The 17,737-nt window shown below is 29.7% G+C and overlaps 1 protein-coding gene across 1 annotated transcript in view; it reads right to left on the bottom strand.

Moving 5' to 3' along the window:
* Window positions 1-17,737, bottom strand: part of LOC142322068 (mitochondrial potassium channel ATP-binding subunit) — a 75,648-nt gene that overhangs the window by 45,896 nt on the left and 12,015 nt on the right. Inside the window, exons 3-5 of the mRNA XM_075360717.1 lie at window positions 14,825-14,983; window positions 12,814-12,959; window positions 4,050-4,125 (exon numbers count right to left, since the gene is read on the bottom strand). Coding sequence (XP_075216832.1) covers window positions 4,050-4,125; window positions 12,814-12,959; window positions 14,825-14,983 — 381 coding nt within the window. The remainder of the gene's footprint in view (window positions 1-4,049; window positions 4,126-12,813; window positions 12,960-14,824; window positions 14,984-17,737) is intronic.

The following is a 17,737-nucleotide window of genomic DNA, read 5'->3' as shown; positions in this document are numbered from 1 at the left end:
GAAAAGTATAGGGACAAGGGAAGCAATTTTAGGGCTCAGATTAATAGTAGAAGGAAGATTAAAGAAAAACAAACCAACATACGTGGCATTTATAGACCTAGAAAAGGCATTCTATAATGTAGACTGGAATAAAATGTTCAGCATTTCAAAAAAATTTGGGTTCAAATACAGAGACAGAAGAACAATTGCTAACATTTACAGGAACCAAACAGCAACAGTAATAATTGAAGAACATAAGAAAGAAGCCGTAATAAGAAAGGGAGTCTGATAAGGATGTTCCTATCCCCGTTACTTTTTAATCTTTAAATAGAACTAGCAGTTAATGATGTCAAAGAACAATTTACATCCGGAGTAACAGTACAAGGTGAAAATATAAAGATGCTACGATTTGCTTATGATATAGTAATTCTAACAGAGTAAAAAGGATTTAGAAGCAACAATGAACGGCATAGATGAAGTCCTACTGGACTTACTGGACCTACTGAACTAGATTTCACCTTGTACTGTTACTCCGAATCTAAATTGTTCTTAACGTCATTAACTGCTAGTTCCATGTAAAGATTAAAAAGTAACGGAAATAGGGAACATCCTTGTCGGACTCCCTTTCTTATTACGGCTTCTTTCTTATGTTCTTCAATTGTTACTGTTGCTGTTTGGTTCCTGTACATGTTAGCAATTGTTCTTCTATCTCTGTATTTGAATCCTAATTTTTTTAAAATGCTGAATATTTTATTCCAGTCTACGTTATCGAATGCCTTTTCTAGGTCTATAAACGCCAAGTATGTTGGTTTGTTTTTCTTTAATCTTCCTTCTACTATTAATCTGAGGCCTAAAATTGCTTCCCTTGTCCCTATACTTTTCCTGAAACCAAATTGGTCTTCTCCTAACACTTCTTCCACTCTCCTCTCAATTCTTCTGTATAAAATTCTGGTTAAGATTTTAGATGCATGACTAGTTAAACTAATTGTTCTGTATTCTTCACATTTTTCTGCCCCTGCTTTCTTTGGCATCATGACTATAACACTTTTTTTGAAGTCTGACGGAAATTCGCCTTTTTCATAAATATTACACACCAATTTGTATAATCTATCAATCGCTTCCTCACCTGCACTGCGCAGTAATTCTACAGGTATTCCGTCTATTCCAGGAGCCTTTCTGCCATTTAAATCTTTTAATGCTCTCTTAAATTCAGATCTCAGTATTGTTTCTCCCATTTCATCCTCCTCAACTTCCTCTTCTTCCTCTATAACACCATTTTCTAATTCATTTCCTCCGTATAACAATTCTTCAATATATTCCATCCATCTATCGACTTTACCTTTCGTATTATATATCGGTTTACCATCTTTGTTTAACACATTATTAGATTTTAATTTATGTACCCCAAAATTTTCCTTAACTTTCCTGTATGCTCCGTCTATTTTACCAATGTTCATTTCTCTTTCCACTTCTGAACACTTTTCATTAATCCACTCTTCTTTCGCCAGTTTGCACTTCCTGTTTATAGCATTTCTTAACTGCCGATAGTTCCTTTTACTTTCTTCATCACTAGTATTCTTATATTTTCTACGTTCATCCATCAGCTGCAATATATCGTCTGAAACCCAAGGTTTTCTACCAGTTCTCTTTATTCCGCCTAAGTTTGCTTTCTGCTGATTTAAGAATTTCCTTTTTAACATTCTCCCATTCTTCTTCTACATTTTCTACCTTATCTTTTTTACTCAGACCTCTTGCGATGTCCTCCTCAAAAATCTTCTTTACCTCCTCTTCCTCAAGCTTCTCTAAATTCCACCGATTCATCTGACACCTTTTCTTCAGGTTTTTAAAACCCAATCTACATTTCATTATCACCAAATTATGGTCGCTATCAATGTCTGCTCCAGGGTAAGTTTTGCAGTCAACGAGTTGATTTCTAAATCTTTGCTTAACCATGATATAATCTATCTGATACCTTGCAGTATCACCTGGCTTTTTCCAAGTGTATATTCTTCTATTATGATTTTTAAATTGGGTGTTGGCAATTACTAAATTATACTTTGTGCAAAACTCTATAAGTCGGTCCCCTCTTTCATTCCTTTTGCCGAGCTCTTATTCACCCACTATATTTCCTTCCTTGCCTTTTCCAATGCTTGCATTCCAATCTCCAACTATTATTAAATTTTCATCTCCTTTGCAATTAGTACCACATGAAAATAAACAAAACAAAAGTAATGAAATGTAGTAGAAATAACAAAGATGGACCACTGAATGTAAAAATAGAAAGAGAAAAGATTACAGAGGTAGAAGAATTTTGTTATTTGGGAAGTAGAATTACTAAAGATGGACAAAGCAGACGCGATATAAAATGCCGAATAGCACAGGTGAAACGAGCTTTCAGTCAGAAATATAATTTGCTAACAACAAAAATTAATTTAAATGTCAGGAAAAGATTTTTGAAAGTGTATGTTTGGAGTGTCGCTTTACATGGAAGTGAAGCTTTGGATAATCGGAGTATCTGAAAAGAAAAAAATTAGAAGCTTTTGAAATATGGTGCTACAGGAGAATGTTATCAGATGGGTGGATAAAGTGACAATTGAAGAGGTATTGCGGCAAATCGATGAAGAAAGAATCATTTGGAAAAATATAGTTACAAGAAGAGGCAGACTTATAGGCCACATATTAAGGCATCCTGGAATAGTCCGTTAACATTGGAGGGACAGGTAGAAGGAAAAACTTGTGCAGGCAGGCAATGTTAGGGATGTACAAACAAATTGTTAGGGATGTAGGATGTATATTGAATTCTTTGTCTAGTATTGTTTATTTATAGCTTACAAATTATGTTAACAATGTTAAATAAAATAATAAGAAATGAGCTAACAAAATACATTATAAGTGCTTAACATGCTAACTATAAGTGAAAAAAAGTCTTTAATTAAAATTTTTCAAAAATGGTGGGTAATAGAAAGATTAAGTGTTCATATTCCTTTTTAGCATCAAAAAACAGATTAAAATCATGTATCGCAGGTTAGGAAACAAAAATTATGTTTATCAGTGTAATTATATGTATTTCTAGTACTGTATTATGTATGATTCATGTTAAGTTAAAATTTATTTTTTATTCATTAAAAAATAGAGATCGAAATGTTTATTTTGTGTTTTATTTTTGATATAATATAATAATGGCTGTTGAATCTAATACTATTCATATGTATATAACTTCATACAAAAGGGACAGCTGCTTAATTGGGGCAAATTTAAGTCGCTACAAGCCTCAATTAAGTGGAATGCATTGTATTAGTAAAATAAAAAAAATGCTTCACTTTCATGTAATAACAATTTCATATAACCAAATGTAAAACGTATAGTGGCATCCGTGTAGTAGAAAAGGACCAAAGTATCTTAATAAACAAAATTTATCATAATATAATTCTAAAACTTTTGAGCACAGTATAAAAAGTTATAAATTAAGAAAGAAACTAACCTCCTAAATAAAGAAACACTCAGGAGAAAGGAAAATAATTTGTGAACCGATTCTAGAGCTTGAAATATGGAAAAAATTTCATATCACAATTTTATGATAACTGAGTAGTATTCAAATTAATTCTGAAGTATACAGTTAGTGTTGCATACCTAATATTTCAAATGCCTAAATTTATTTTATTAAAAAACAGCTGTTATTAATTTTTATAGATTTATAACATTTTTCTATTTTTTCTTTTTTTTTTTTTTTTTTTTTACATAAATTGTCTCAGAAATAGGTTCTCTACAAGTTTTGATAACAAAATTTATGCATTTTTAGTAATTTAAAAAAGTTATTGTATTTCAAAATTAAAAAAAAAAAAAACAACAAATTTTTCATTAACAGTACTCACATAACAAAATTCATAATTTTTGTATGTGGTGAAATAATTCAATGTTTAATGTGGTGAGCCTTTTCTTTCTATGTATATAAATAATATCATATTGTTAATGCGATTCTTTGATTGCAGTTAAACCCATTGTTTTTGAGTGTTATGTACACGTATAAATAAATAATAAGCTATGAAAAATATAATACTTAAACAATTTACCTGAGTAAAACTACGAAGGCCTTGAGAAATGCAAAGTTTAAAGGCACTTTTGAATTCCTGCACATCAGTTGTAAGGCTGGAAATATTAACATAATTAGAAAAAAAACGTGTATATACATAGTCCATTTTCAAACAGAATATAATTTATAAGTAACCATTTAAAACACTACTGAATAATGGATAATGCTTACAGCACTCCTGTATAGAATGCACGATTTGAATTGTATGCTGTTCTCTACGTTCAGTTGGCAGTACTATGATTTTTTTCATTTGTCATGTATTTATGTTGTGATTAGTCATAAGAATCCTTTTTCTCAGCCAGTGTTCTATTCAAGATAAAGCTTGTACCAGTAAGAATGTTGTTGTAAACCTTCACAACCAGTACATTTGGAGTGAGGAGAATCCTCATATTTTCTACCAGAGCAGCCCAGTAACAATTTTTCCTAAACAAACGATCAGGTATTATTTATTAATGATTTCCCATTGGGTCCTATGGTTACACCAAACCATCTAAATGAAGAAATTACCTCAACCATTTGATAGAAAATCTTCTAGATTTTTTTGGAATACTTACTTCTGGAAGTAAGAGTAAATAGTGGTTTCAGCATGGTACTCCAACATAATTTAGTAGGTGAGAAAGAGATCACATGCATGAAACTTTTCTTGAAAAATGGATACATCATGGTAGGTCCAAATCTGAGCCTGCCAGTATCACCTGAACTTTAAACTTTTTGACTTCTACCTTTGGCATCATTTAAAAAAATATTGCTTATTCTACTGCAATCCTTAGTACTGAACACATAAATCTGAGAATCCAGAATAGATTTAATCAAATAAGGAATACTCCAGGAATATTTGAGCAGGTAATACTGTCTCTCAGAAGAAGAGTAGACTTGTGTAATTTCTAATGGTAGTAACTTTGAACATTAATAGTATTAACAACATTCATAATGCCTTAAAATAATTAGTAAAATAATAAATAGTAATAACCAACTGTTATTTGTCAACCAGTTTTCAAAACTAAGATGTCATTTTGTTCTGATAGAACTCCTAACATTTTTGCAAATAAACTTAATATGATAAAACTCAGGATTACAGAGATATAAATGATTGAAAAATTAAGATTGCTGCCACTTTGAAATTTCAGAACGTGTTTACAATGTAATTTTTTATTTTATGATAGATAACATTGGTATAAGTGTGTGTACCAAATATTATTGTGATTCCTCAATCTAAACTTGAGGTATAAATTTTCATTAAAAATACAAAGTGAAATTTTTTCACATAGGAAATTTCATAGAAAAAAAAATTTTTTTTATGGTAACATGTAGAATATGACTGTATATCCAGTCTACCATTTTAGGTATATAAAGCCAAAATTAATTTTTTTTTTGGTTTGTAGATATGAGGCAAAAACTGTTTAGAGATAATGTTAAATATTCCTCTAACCTATATCCAATTGCCTTAATTTTGGAATTTTAAATAAATTAATAAAAAGTTCAATTTTCTCCGATCATTATACAAAAAGTAAAAAAATAAAAATTGTGAAAATTACCCTCCTTTTTTTAAAATTTTGTTCAACATTTAATACCATTAATAAACCCATGAATAAACACACCCATGAATAAACATTTTTTTAAGGTTTTTTGAAAAATTTAAATAGAGGAGCCAGTCTAGAGATATTAACTCAAAATAGAAGCCAATAAATATACATCTATAAATGTATCATCAATAAATGTACATCTTCTGAAAATTTCTGTAACTTTTTTCTTCTGTTTTTTGGTCTTGAAATGTCAACATTCACAAAAACCCTGATAGGCAAAAATTTTGGCCAATCTCTATATTTTCCCTTTTTATAATTTTGCTGCTTTACCAGCAATAGAGCTATATCTGGGAAGAAGGTAATTAATCTATCTGCAACTCAAAAAGTTTCTCCAAATGATTATAACTAAGGAGTACAATCTGTTATAAACTGTTCTGCAGCTACTATAATATAGATAATTTAAAATTCTTTTTTTGTTAAAACATTTACTGAAAAACAGTTCAGATATTTTAGAAAAAGTTATTTTATAAAGTTAAAAAATAACTTTAAAAAAAAAATCTGTAAAAATCAAATTTACAAAATTATGCTTAAATCTATTTTTAGGTCATCATGAAATGGTATCTAATTTCTCAACTAAAAAGGTTAATAACTTCAACCTCAACTTGGTATTTCCTGTTATTTAAATAAGACTTAAAAGCTTGCAGGATATGCAATTCCAACCACTCTTAGTTTCTCTTGCATAATAACAAAATTCATGCAGTAAATACCATTCAGAAAGAACTGTAAAAACAGAAAGAATATTTTTCTCCCTTTTAAGAATTTTTTCTTGATAAGTGACATAGACATCCAAGAAAAATTAAATTGGTAAAAATAACATAAAACTGACTTATAATTTGTTTAAAATTCTGTTTACCAGCAGTTATCCTTGTTAAACAAAACATTTCGAAAATAATAGAGGCTCCAGTAAGAATTCTGTCCAACTCTTATCAGAGTTAATTAAGAGTACATCTCTTATCAGAGATATAATTGTATAATAAAGACAAAAGCATCGAGGAGAGAGAAAGTGACTTTATTATATACACAGCCATTAATTATGCACAACAGCAAGCAATACCAAACAATATGGCATCAATACAAATACCTGATGTGATAGGTTAGTCAACTATTCTGGATGTAGAACTTGGATTAACCTTTTTATTATTCTACCTAAAAATTCAATAATTTTTCTTAAATTTAAAATTTTCTGAGCACATTTATAAAAATGACTGTAAAATGGAGGAAAAATTGAATAAATTTTTCTTTATCTGAACAAGAGTTGAACATAAAAAAATAGATGACCGTGAATATACAGTAATATATTATAATACAGTAATATTATATACAGTAATATAATATTATAAAATGTGCAGTAATGCCATATAATGCAATTATTTGAGTTTATAACTTTTTTAAGTGGTCATAATAAGCAATTATCGTATTTAATTTCTTCATCAAACACACTTGAAAATAAGTAATTAATTTGTAGCAGGAGATTGGGGAATAAAATCTATGGATAATAGGTATAATGTATAGCTTATTCATAAATATTCAACTAAAACTTTCAAAATAATATGTAATGTCAAATAATGACTATAGAAAATAAATAAGCATTAGATATTTATTTATTTTCTATAATGTAAATTCTTTCATTTAAAACAACACAAACTATCTATCTCTTTTTTTTCATAAATAACTAAACTGTTTCTTTAGCAGCTGAAATGTATGAACATTGTGTAACACTGAAGTAAACACATTTCTTTAAATTTAAAATTGAAAAAACCCATCAAAATAATCTCAAAAAAAAAAAATCACATCAACACTTCTAACCACTGGTTTTCAGAATTAATATTAGGTTACCCATACCAAAATGGGTTGTATTTACGAAAATTAAAAGATTTTTATGAATGCAACAATCTCTACCAATCTATAACCACTATAGGCAACCTTACTATCTAAAATATAGTGATAGAAGCCACTTAATAGAAGCAAATTAGAGCAACAGAATAATTATATAAAACTCCTACTTTGATGCAACTCAAATGAAACAATCATATGGGAACATATGGAATTATCATACATACAATATAATTTAGAAATTAAATTAAAACATTAACATAAAAACACAAAACAGAATTACAAATAAAAAAATTAAAATTTTAAAGACGTCTTGATTGTCTTCACCGAAACTCTTAAATAAATTAAACTAATGGAAGTTTCATCATATATTATATTATCCAGTCCAAATTCCTTTCATTTTCTTCAAATGTTTTAATTAATGTAGGATAAATTATAAGTATGTAGTAGGATAGTATATTAGTTTATATAGTATATTATATTAGTATATATACAGTAAAATTATTATAAGGAATGCTAAAGTCCTCCAGTAAGATTCACACCAAGACCTTGACTTAATTAAACAAATTTAGGAATCAAAGGACTGCTTAAGATGTGCCAGGAATAATCATATTTTGTCCCAATGTAGGTTTAGCCATCTAGATTAAAATGTGAGTACAGTAAACTGTGAGGTAGTCACGTTGATAAAGTGTGCCTAAAAAGACTGATGTCCAAGAAGAAAAGTGTAAAGACAGTAAATGCAGAAGAAGATTCCTTCCTCCAAGATCAATTCACAATATATGGGATTAACAGTGCAGATCAAGACAGAAAAATACTTCATTCAAGTAAAAATAAACAACAAAATCCAGCATTTTGAAGTGGATTCTGGAGATGGACAAATACTGTTAAACAAATCAAATTTTGACAAACTAAACCTGAATACTGAACTTCAGAATACCAACATACGATTTCACTCATACACCGCTGGCATATCTGCACCACTAGGAGTAGCCGAGGTAGAAGTTCAAAATAAGAATAGAAAATCAACTGAAAGACTTTATGTGGTTCCAGACAATTTTTCTCTATCGAAAAAAGATATTGACACCAAAAAGGGTAATAGCGATTCAATATATTCAGTATTACCGACCAACATAGAAGATGAAATCTTCAATAAATACACCAATCTGTTTGAAAAATGAGTTGACCAGTACAAAAACATTACAATTTATCTCAAACTAAGGAAAAATGCGAAACCCATATCTTTTAAAGCTATGGAAGTTCCTCATGCTCTCAAAATAAAGGTGGAACAACAACTCGAAAACAAAGGCATTATCTCTCAAAAGTCCAAGAAAGTGACTGGGATCCCACTAATCATAATCCTCAAGCACGATGGTACTGTACCATCTGTGAGTCAATTACAAAGTAGGGGTGAATCCCCATCTACAAGATGCGCACTACCTGTTGGGTAAAGTTAACAAAAATAAAAGAACACACAGCTCGTATTTGCCAAAGGAAATTGGACTTTAATTGGAAAGAAAACAAATGAACTTAAGTTAAATCATAACCTTAAAAAATAAAAAGAAGTTATGAAATTAACATAACTTAAGTCTATATAAGAAATATCAGCTGAATCAACATATGAATAATGATATTAAATGAGAAAATATATGAATATACATTTTTAAAATACACATTTTGAAAATATACAATTTAACAAAGCCTGAAAACAAGAGAACATAAAACACCATATTTACAATTATATACTTAGAAAAACATAACATCAATAAACATAGCATGACTGGAAAACTATTGCATTACTGACATATGCTGTAATATTGAAAAATTAGCAATGAACAAATGTCATTAGCTTAGAAAAATAAATTGGATTGATTCTTAATTATTGGCACTGGCCTTTCCTGATTTATGAACAACAAACTTATCATTAAATAATTAAAACATGTAATTCTAGTTTAGTATAGAAAAAAGGCCACAATAATATTCTAGTACAAAAGGAATTAATTACAATAATCAAATTGAAATAAGTAAACATATAAATAGAGTTCATTTTAGTAGTAAGGTTTCTTGAAAATATAAAATTACAAAGAAGTCCTAAAACATAACTTCACATCAGGAGTAATTTTCTTTAGATTAATTTAAGAGAAGAGATAATGCACGATTAACTGAATGTTCCACAAATTTTAATGATAAAATAACTGTTTAACAAAATAAATAATGAAAATTGAACTTGCCTGTAGCACACAAATATTAGCAAGAGACGAACTCGTGAATGAAGGTAAATGAATACATACAGTAATCCTGGGCGTAGTCTGCAGTGGTGTATCAGGATTGCAGGGGTGAGACGTGGTTTAGAGGTAGAATAATACGTAGCATCTCAGATATGTAGCAACGAGTTTGGAGATTCTCCATCGATGAAAATATAATCAGCAGCTAGAGAAGATTCGGCGTCAATAGAATTGGCAGTTTGTAGTAATTGAAGCACTTTCAACATAGACGTAATATACAGAATTTGAAGAATAACTTAACAAAGAAACAAGGCTGGACGAACATAGAAAACTGTGAAATCACGAAAAACTGACGAGTAGAACTAGAGAATATTTTGACATAGAAATACCGCAACGTTTATGAAGACGAAGAAAGTATTAACATTATATGAACGAAAGAGAACATCGAAGCCTGGTCCTCCAAGTCTGGAGGACCAGGATCCGCACAGCGTGAAAGTCAGGACTAGAATGAACAAAGCTGGTGTGGTGAGAAGTAGGGGAAGCGAACAAAGCAATGGACAGAAGAGTGTGTGTGTGTGTGTGTGTGTGTGTGTGTGTTGACAACAAGAGTAGTGTCTTAGTGTTAGTATGAAAACGATTAGAGAAAACGTGTGGAATTCGGGAACGAAGACATAACAAAAATAATTTACAAGCAAGCAGACCCCAAAGAATTACGCAAGAGTGATAAAATAATTTCTGAATACGCAAGTTGAAGAAAAGACATCAGGGCAGACAAAGAGAAATAGACTTCTAGGAACCATGACAATATTGAAATTGGTGAGAATAAAAAACACTAAAGACTAATATATATATATATATTAAGACTAAACAGCAATAAATAAAGCGAGATATGAAATAAGCTAACACCAATACGATGATGCAATCAGCAAGTCAAACTGGAGACTGAGAGAAATTGATATCGAAAACAAACCCAAACAACCTATTTAAAAATACACGTAGATAAGCCTTACAAAAATGCAAAATAAATTACCAAGACTGTAACCTACAAGCCTCGACCATAACCTTGAATTCATTGGAATAAAACAACTTTACGCAAACGGCGTAAACACTACCCAATACCAAAAATCAATGACCTTCTTATAACATTTCATGATTCTTTATATTATTGCTTTCTCAATCCAGTTAAAGCATATCTTCACTTACCACTCGATGAGGAGAGAACAAAAAATCAAATGATTATTATTCATAAAGAAAGTTATGCCTTCAATTGCCTCTCATTTGGGATCAAAATGGCACCAAATAACTCTCCTCTCATCATGGACGAAGTGTTGAGGGGACTCAAGAGGGGTTAAAATACTTTGAAAATATAATAATAGTTCATGCAAAAACAAGAGAAGAATGCTACAAAAAAACTTGATGGTTTGCCTTGATCAATCGAACAAGAGTTCGATTTACACCTAAACAAAGAAAAGTATGAATTTTTCAAAACTAGAGTCCAATACCTAGGGTATGTAATTGAATGAGGAAAAATTTCCAAAGACCCAACTAAGGTCACAGCCATTATAAACGTACCTAGACCAGTTAGTCAAGAAGATGTCAAGAGATTCTTAGGAATGGTTACCTATTATGCAAAGTTTATACTGAATGTCTCAATACCTCCAATACCTTCAAGATATATTTTCAACTTACGGCTTACCAAAGAATACTGGTCTCTGACAATGCAATGATCTTCAAAAGTGAAACCTTTACAAAATTCTGTTCCGATCACGGCATACACCACATAGTGCTATAAATGTTTGGTGTATGCTGTGGTTGGAACAGAATTTTGTGAAGTATAGCACTGGGTCATCCTGCTACCAATGAGCTCGCTGAATGCAATGTACTGCCTTTCAAGCAAAAGTTACAGACTATGACTTCATCTAAACTATCCATTCAAAGAAAAATTCAAGAAATCTTAATGCGATATAGTTCTACACCTCTATCATCTGGTAAATCTCCATCAGAATTATCTTAAAATGAAGATTACATATTAAATTAGACCTTCTGAAACCACCACCATGTGCACCATCTCCTTCCAACATCACTCCCAGAGCATGTCAACTAAGCATGGGAGATCGAGTACATGCAAGGTGGTACCCCTTCACTGGCAAACCAATGTGGAGACTCGGAACTGTAGTCCAGAAGCTTGGGAAACTTCACTACATGGTTAAGCTTGATGGTGATGGATATTCCCTGAAGAGACATATTGATCAATTACTATTTGGCTCTATCGATTCAAAACCAAAGAAAACATTTGACGTTTGCTTCGTCACTAAGCACGTACGACAAACCAAGAAGAGGTCGCCCACAGGGGTCCAACCAGCACGTCCCCAGGCTATGCAGGAACCTCAAGAGCTCTACCCGACGCCTTCTGTGACTGTGTGGGAACCTCAACAGTAACTGGGAGTGCAGCAACAACCTATTTTGAGATGATCAGAAAGGGAACGTAGACTGCAAGGCTATGACATATCCTTTATAAACTTGACTGCTTTTTAATTTATAACTTTTTTCTTTAACAATTTAAATCGGTAAATATATATATAAATTCAATATTTTTCAATAAGTGTGGGGATACTTAATATCCCAACGTTCGAGATATCGATTGTAAGCCAATGATGAATAGTTTTAAAGTGAAGATGTGGACAGTTTTATCAGTATTCATTTCAATATTCCTTTCAAAATTGGTCATTATGTTTTAATAAATAAATATTGTTTTATAATTTGAAAATGCATGTGTTTATTTAATTAGAAACATAACAGTACTGATTATAGGCGAGTCAAAAGTTAAATATTTAACTTACTGATGATTGGGGAGGGAAAGGAATTTTTCAACATTGTAAAAACAATTTTCAATTAAAAATTGATTTAGTATTTTTTTTAAATCTTTCTACCATCAAAGGTATACGTACCTTCATGGAATTTGCAATCATTCCATGAAATGGAGAAATACTATATACCAATAATCAAAGAATTGAACAAAACTTTCAAAACATCTATTACTGAATAAAAGTAGAAAGTGAAAACTATATAAATAAAAAAAAAACATAATAAACAGATGTTTACTAACCAATCAATAAGTTCCCCTGTCCTTTCTTTATCAAAGAAAGCTATATCCTGTCGCAAGATTGAAGAGAATAAAGCTGTTTTCATTCTCGTAGCCACTCGCTCACCAACAGTTGACAACAAAGAGATGTAAGCAAATGTTGCAACAGACTAAAAGTTACACCATTCATTTTCTTCAGTTTTCTAATAAACATTATATTTTTCCCTAAAACACTTAATGACTAAAATAAATATCACTATACACCAACATTCTAAATATACCCCAATTTCAAGATATTGCTCAATTTACAAAGTAATATTATTCATAACTATTAAAGCTTATTAAAATATAAAAGTTCAAGAGGGGAACTTCTTGAACTCGTGAAAGAGAAAAGGGGCAGAAAAGCTTGAATCAGAATAGGAAACTGCAAGTAGAGAGCAGCAGTTACATTTAACTGGAATTAAGGTCTTATGGTATAAAATGTATAAGAGCAAAACAACAATGTTCTTTTATATTATAGAAAGGGCTTTTAAAACATAATAGTAAGAGTTAAACCCACCTTAAAGGGGAAAGGGAAACGAAAATTGTGATACAAAACTGCTATGCCAATAACTTTAACAATTAGTCAGTCTATTTCTATACACATAGATATAAGTGGTTTTCTTATTATGTTTTTTTATAATAGATAATTCTAACTGATAAAATTAGTGCAAGAAAATGACTAATCTTTTTTATTAGTGGGACAATTTTTAAATCACACGCAATACTTACATCTGTACAACAATAACAATATGAATATTTAAAAATCAATAAATTGAAATTTTAAGCCTTGATTTTGAATGAAATTTAAATCAAACTTATAAACTTAAAACCACAAAGACTTTATTTCCTGTAACACTTAGAATAAAACAAATATTTGACAGAATAATTTATAAGTTTAATTTTTCAATTGTGGCACGGTTGGTATGTAAGATTATTTATGTATAAATAAAATAAATCAAAATTCAACCTTACCAATGATTCATCTCTGCTTTTTCAAATACCTCTGGTCATTTGACTGTCATCAGAAAAAATTCTACTTCAGTATTAAGATCAAAATTAACATAATTACATTATGAGTTAAAAAATATTAAAATCATAACAACCAGTCGTCATGGTATAAAAGTACTTACGTTGGTTATCTAAGAAAGTACTTGAAAAAGCACAGATGTGTTGTTGGTAAGGTTGGATTTTTATTTATACATAAAAAATAATTTGTCTCGCTTATTTTTTTAGGGGAAATTGCAGTACTGGGAAAATATGAAAAATGGGGTACCTCTTGCATATAATTTGCAGTTATTTTTCAGGTTTTTTAAAATTAAATCGCAACACAATAATAATATGATGGAAAATAACAATACAGTAAGTATTAAACCATACTTTTTTTCATTAAATATTTTGTAAGATATAACATATCTAAAATACATGCATGATTTTGTTGTAATAAGTGCCATCAATACAGAAGCTAACTACATTTTGGGTGTTTTAGCACCAGGGGACATCTTTATATAAAAAAATAAACAAAAATCCAAGAAGGGACCATTATATAATTAAGATTATTAATTTTCTTAAAAAAACCTTGCTCACAATAAAGGAAAGAAACAAGCCATGTCTCTAAAACTTTCCCTCATCACAACTTTTTCCATCAAATATTTTTAACCTCCCATCTGATACAAATCCCAGTAAAACGTACAACAATACAGCTGCTACAAAATGTGCTATCATATAACAATGAAGAGGATATTATTTACAGTTTTACAACTGCAAGGAAAGAAAGCCTGTTTTTTGATAAGAACATTTTATATTTATTTTTCTTAAGTAAATACCAAATGCTAAAGCAAAATGAAATTGAAAAGAAAAACTATTACTTAAAAAATTGTTACAACATTGAAAGTGTTAAATTCAGAAATTTGTTAATTAAATTATTTTATATATATCAATTAATACAAAAATTACTAAAAGTAAAAAACATCTCAAAAAGTAAAAATGTAATTACCTGAGCAACATACAATCCAATCAGTAATAATACCGGTACTTTCAATTCATTACTAAAATCAATACCTTCATTCTGTTTCAAGAATTTTTCCAATACACTAACTAAATTTCCTAGATACACAGGAATTTTCACATTTAATATTGCTGCTGCAATTGCACACTGAAAGAAACAGAAGAATAGTGATATGGTATAAAAATTAAAGAGTAATTTATTTTCTGAAAGAGCTCTACACACAATTAAATCATTATAAAATTTTAAAAAATAATAAAATTGGCTAAAAAAGAAAAAAATCTTCAATTCTTTAAATTTGACTTTCTAAAATCACTGCAAGAAAAAAGCTGACTACACAGTTGTAGGGCTTTCCTGCCTAGTGGTTTTTTTATGTACAGCTCACTCACTCCCTCCCTCTCTCACGCGCGCGCAACTTAATTTATAATTTTATTTAAATATAATATTTTTTATTTATTTAATTCAATGATTCTAACTAAAGCACGTACGCATACAATATTTCATTCGCGCAGGTGTGACAATATTAACAGTCACTTTAAATATCTTTTTATACTTTAAATACTATTAATTTATTTAATTCTATTGCTCACCTGTGACGTTACAACACAATAGATGACTACAGCAACTGTATGTCAGTGCTACACTAATACTCCTTGTGGTGAGAGGGTTACTAATTACACACTATACCCACTAGTTTATTTAGAGCATTTTTGGGGGTGAGGGTATGATTTTGCAAAACTTTCGTTTTGGAAATGTATTTTTTTAATTGTTAACAAATGTGTCTAAGAAAAATAAGACCTTAATTAAGCAAAATTTCTAGATACTGAAGGTAACCTTGCTCTACAGCCTCACCTCCTTGACCTTTTATGTTGAAAATTTAATGGCATCAATGTCCCATATACAGAAGTAATCTGACTAAGCTTGGTCAAAATTAGTCGAGTAGTTCTGGAAATAAAAGATGATTTAGAAGCCAACACTGAAAATCGAACTCACACATGTACATACGAAAATCTGGAAAATTTCCATCTGGGTTCCTTAGGTGTCATAATGTAAAGATCTGGTGAAAACTGCATATGCCCAAATTGAACCAATTACCATACTTTCCCTTCTGTAGATATAACTCTGCTATAGTGCTAGGTGGGAAAGTAAAAACTACTGCAACATTAAATCCTTAATCTGAACAAATTTCAAAATAATTAAAATTGAAAGATATTGAAGAATTATTTAAAAATTCTGCTTTATCTTACTTGTGCATTTTTTAAAGCAGTTTTATTTTTATTACAATATAAAGCAACAAAAAACTAGCCATATGAATAAAATTTACGTTTACAAGAAATTTAAAGTTAAAAAATGTGCATCTTAAAGAATGTTGTTAAGATATGTATCATTATGCTATGAAAATCTAATATTAAATAATGTTGGCATAAAAAATTTAAAAAAATCTTTAAATAGTCTACATAGGGAACTTAATATGTACATATTTTAAAGCCTTCCACCTAATTTAAATGGATGAAACTTATTAACATTAGTCTATGTTTAAGAGTAGGCTCAAAAAATTATTCATACATATGTATATATATCTAATTGAGAACCTACTTTTTTTGAAGTTGGTCCAAAAATTTAATTATAATATCATTTTCCTTACTTTAATTAACATAATATTTTTCTCCACGAAAGAATACAAAATTAACTGAATATGAACATTTGAAAAATATCTGAAAAATAAACCTTTATTTCCCTTTTACAAAATATGACATAAAAATAAGAATTACAATACATAATTAGGAAACATCATATCTGCAAAGCATAACCTGTGTGCAAGCATGAGCCACTTTATATAATAATTGTAAAAAGGGAATACAAAAATTAAAACTATTTTTAAAATAAGCAGTAATAACTAAAAGTTCCTCCGCAAATAAATGAAAAAGTTCTTCTAAACAAACAAAATTAATTGTTAAGATTGAGATCAATTAAAATTTAAACTTATCTTAGAAAAATAACAAAAGGATAAAAAAATTGAACATAATAATACTACGACAAATGAATACCATACATATTCATTAAAATTCAACATTCCAGATTTAGTAAAATTAAGGAAATACAAGAATATGAAGATGATGTAAATAATATTTATATTGTACACTTTTATGCTTAACATGTTGAACAAATTGGGAGTAAAATAAATAAATATTGTTATATCTGTTATGTTAACACCATTTTGTAACTATATAAAATAATGCTAAATAATCTTAGTATTAATATTATCACTAATAAATTTACCCTTAATAAGTTTGCCTTCCATACCCTTTTGATTAGCTCAGTTATAGGATTTCATTTTAAAAAAACCAAAACATTATTAAGATTGAATTAGAAAATTAACAAATTATCAATGGGGAACAAAATATTTGATTCTGATAGTATTTTTCTCCTGAATTCAAATATGATATTGGTTTTTCCCTATCACACAAAGTTTTCGAGAGACAGGCATTCATAATTTAAAACATTTTAATACGTTCTGCATTCTTAACTACACAATATTCAAACACTTGACTTACTTAGAAAGTAAGAAATGATTTTCTACTATATTTTGCCTGTGGAGGATCCCTCTTGATTCTCCAACAACAATCGGCCAGCATATCAGGATTCCATTTGCCTTGATACCTCTTTTCCATAGTTGAAATCTCCTGATAAAAGTGTTTATTGTTTACTGCACCAAGATTTTCCGGGAAGAAATCTAGGTGCGAGTGCACGAAGTGTAGTTTTAAGGACATATTGTAACCCAAATTTTTTATAAGATTGTTGACAATATCACGGTAATTTTCTACCTTTCAATTTCCCAAAAAAATTTATTTTTGAATGCTTGCCAAGCTGCTTTCTCCAGTGGATTCAATAGTTTCTCAAACT

Source organism: Lycorma delicatula, chromosome 3 (assembly GCF_047948215.1).
Source record: "Lycorma delicatula isolate Av1 chromosome 3, ASM4794821v1, whole genome shotgun sequence".
Lineage (NCBI taxonomy): Eukaryota > Metazoa > Arthropoda > Insecta > Hemiptera > Fulgoridae > Lycorma > Lycorma delicatula.
The sequence above is the reverse complement of the archived record's forward strand: the minus strand, read 5'-3'. Positions and strand labels throughout refer to the sequence as shown.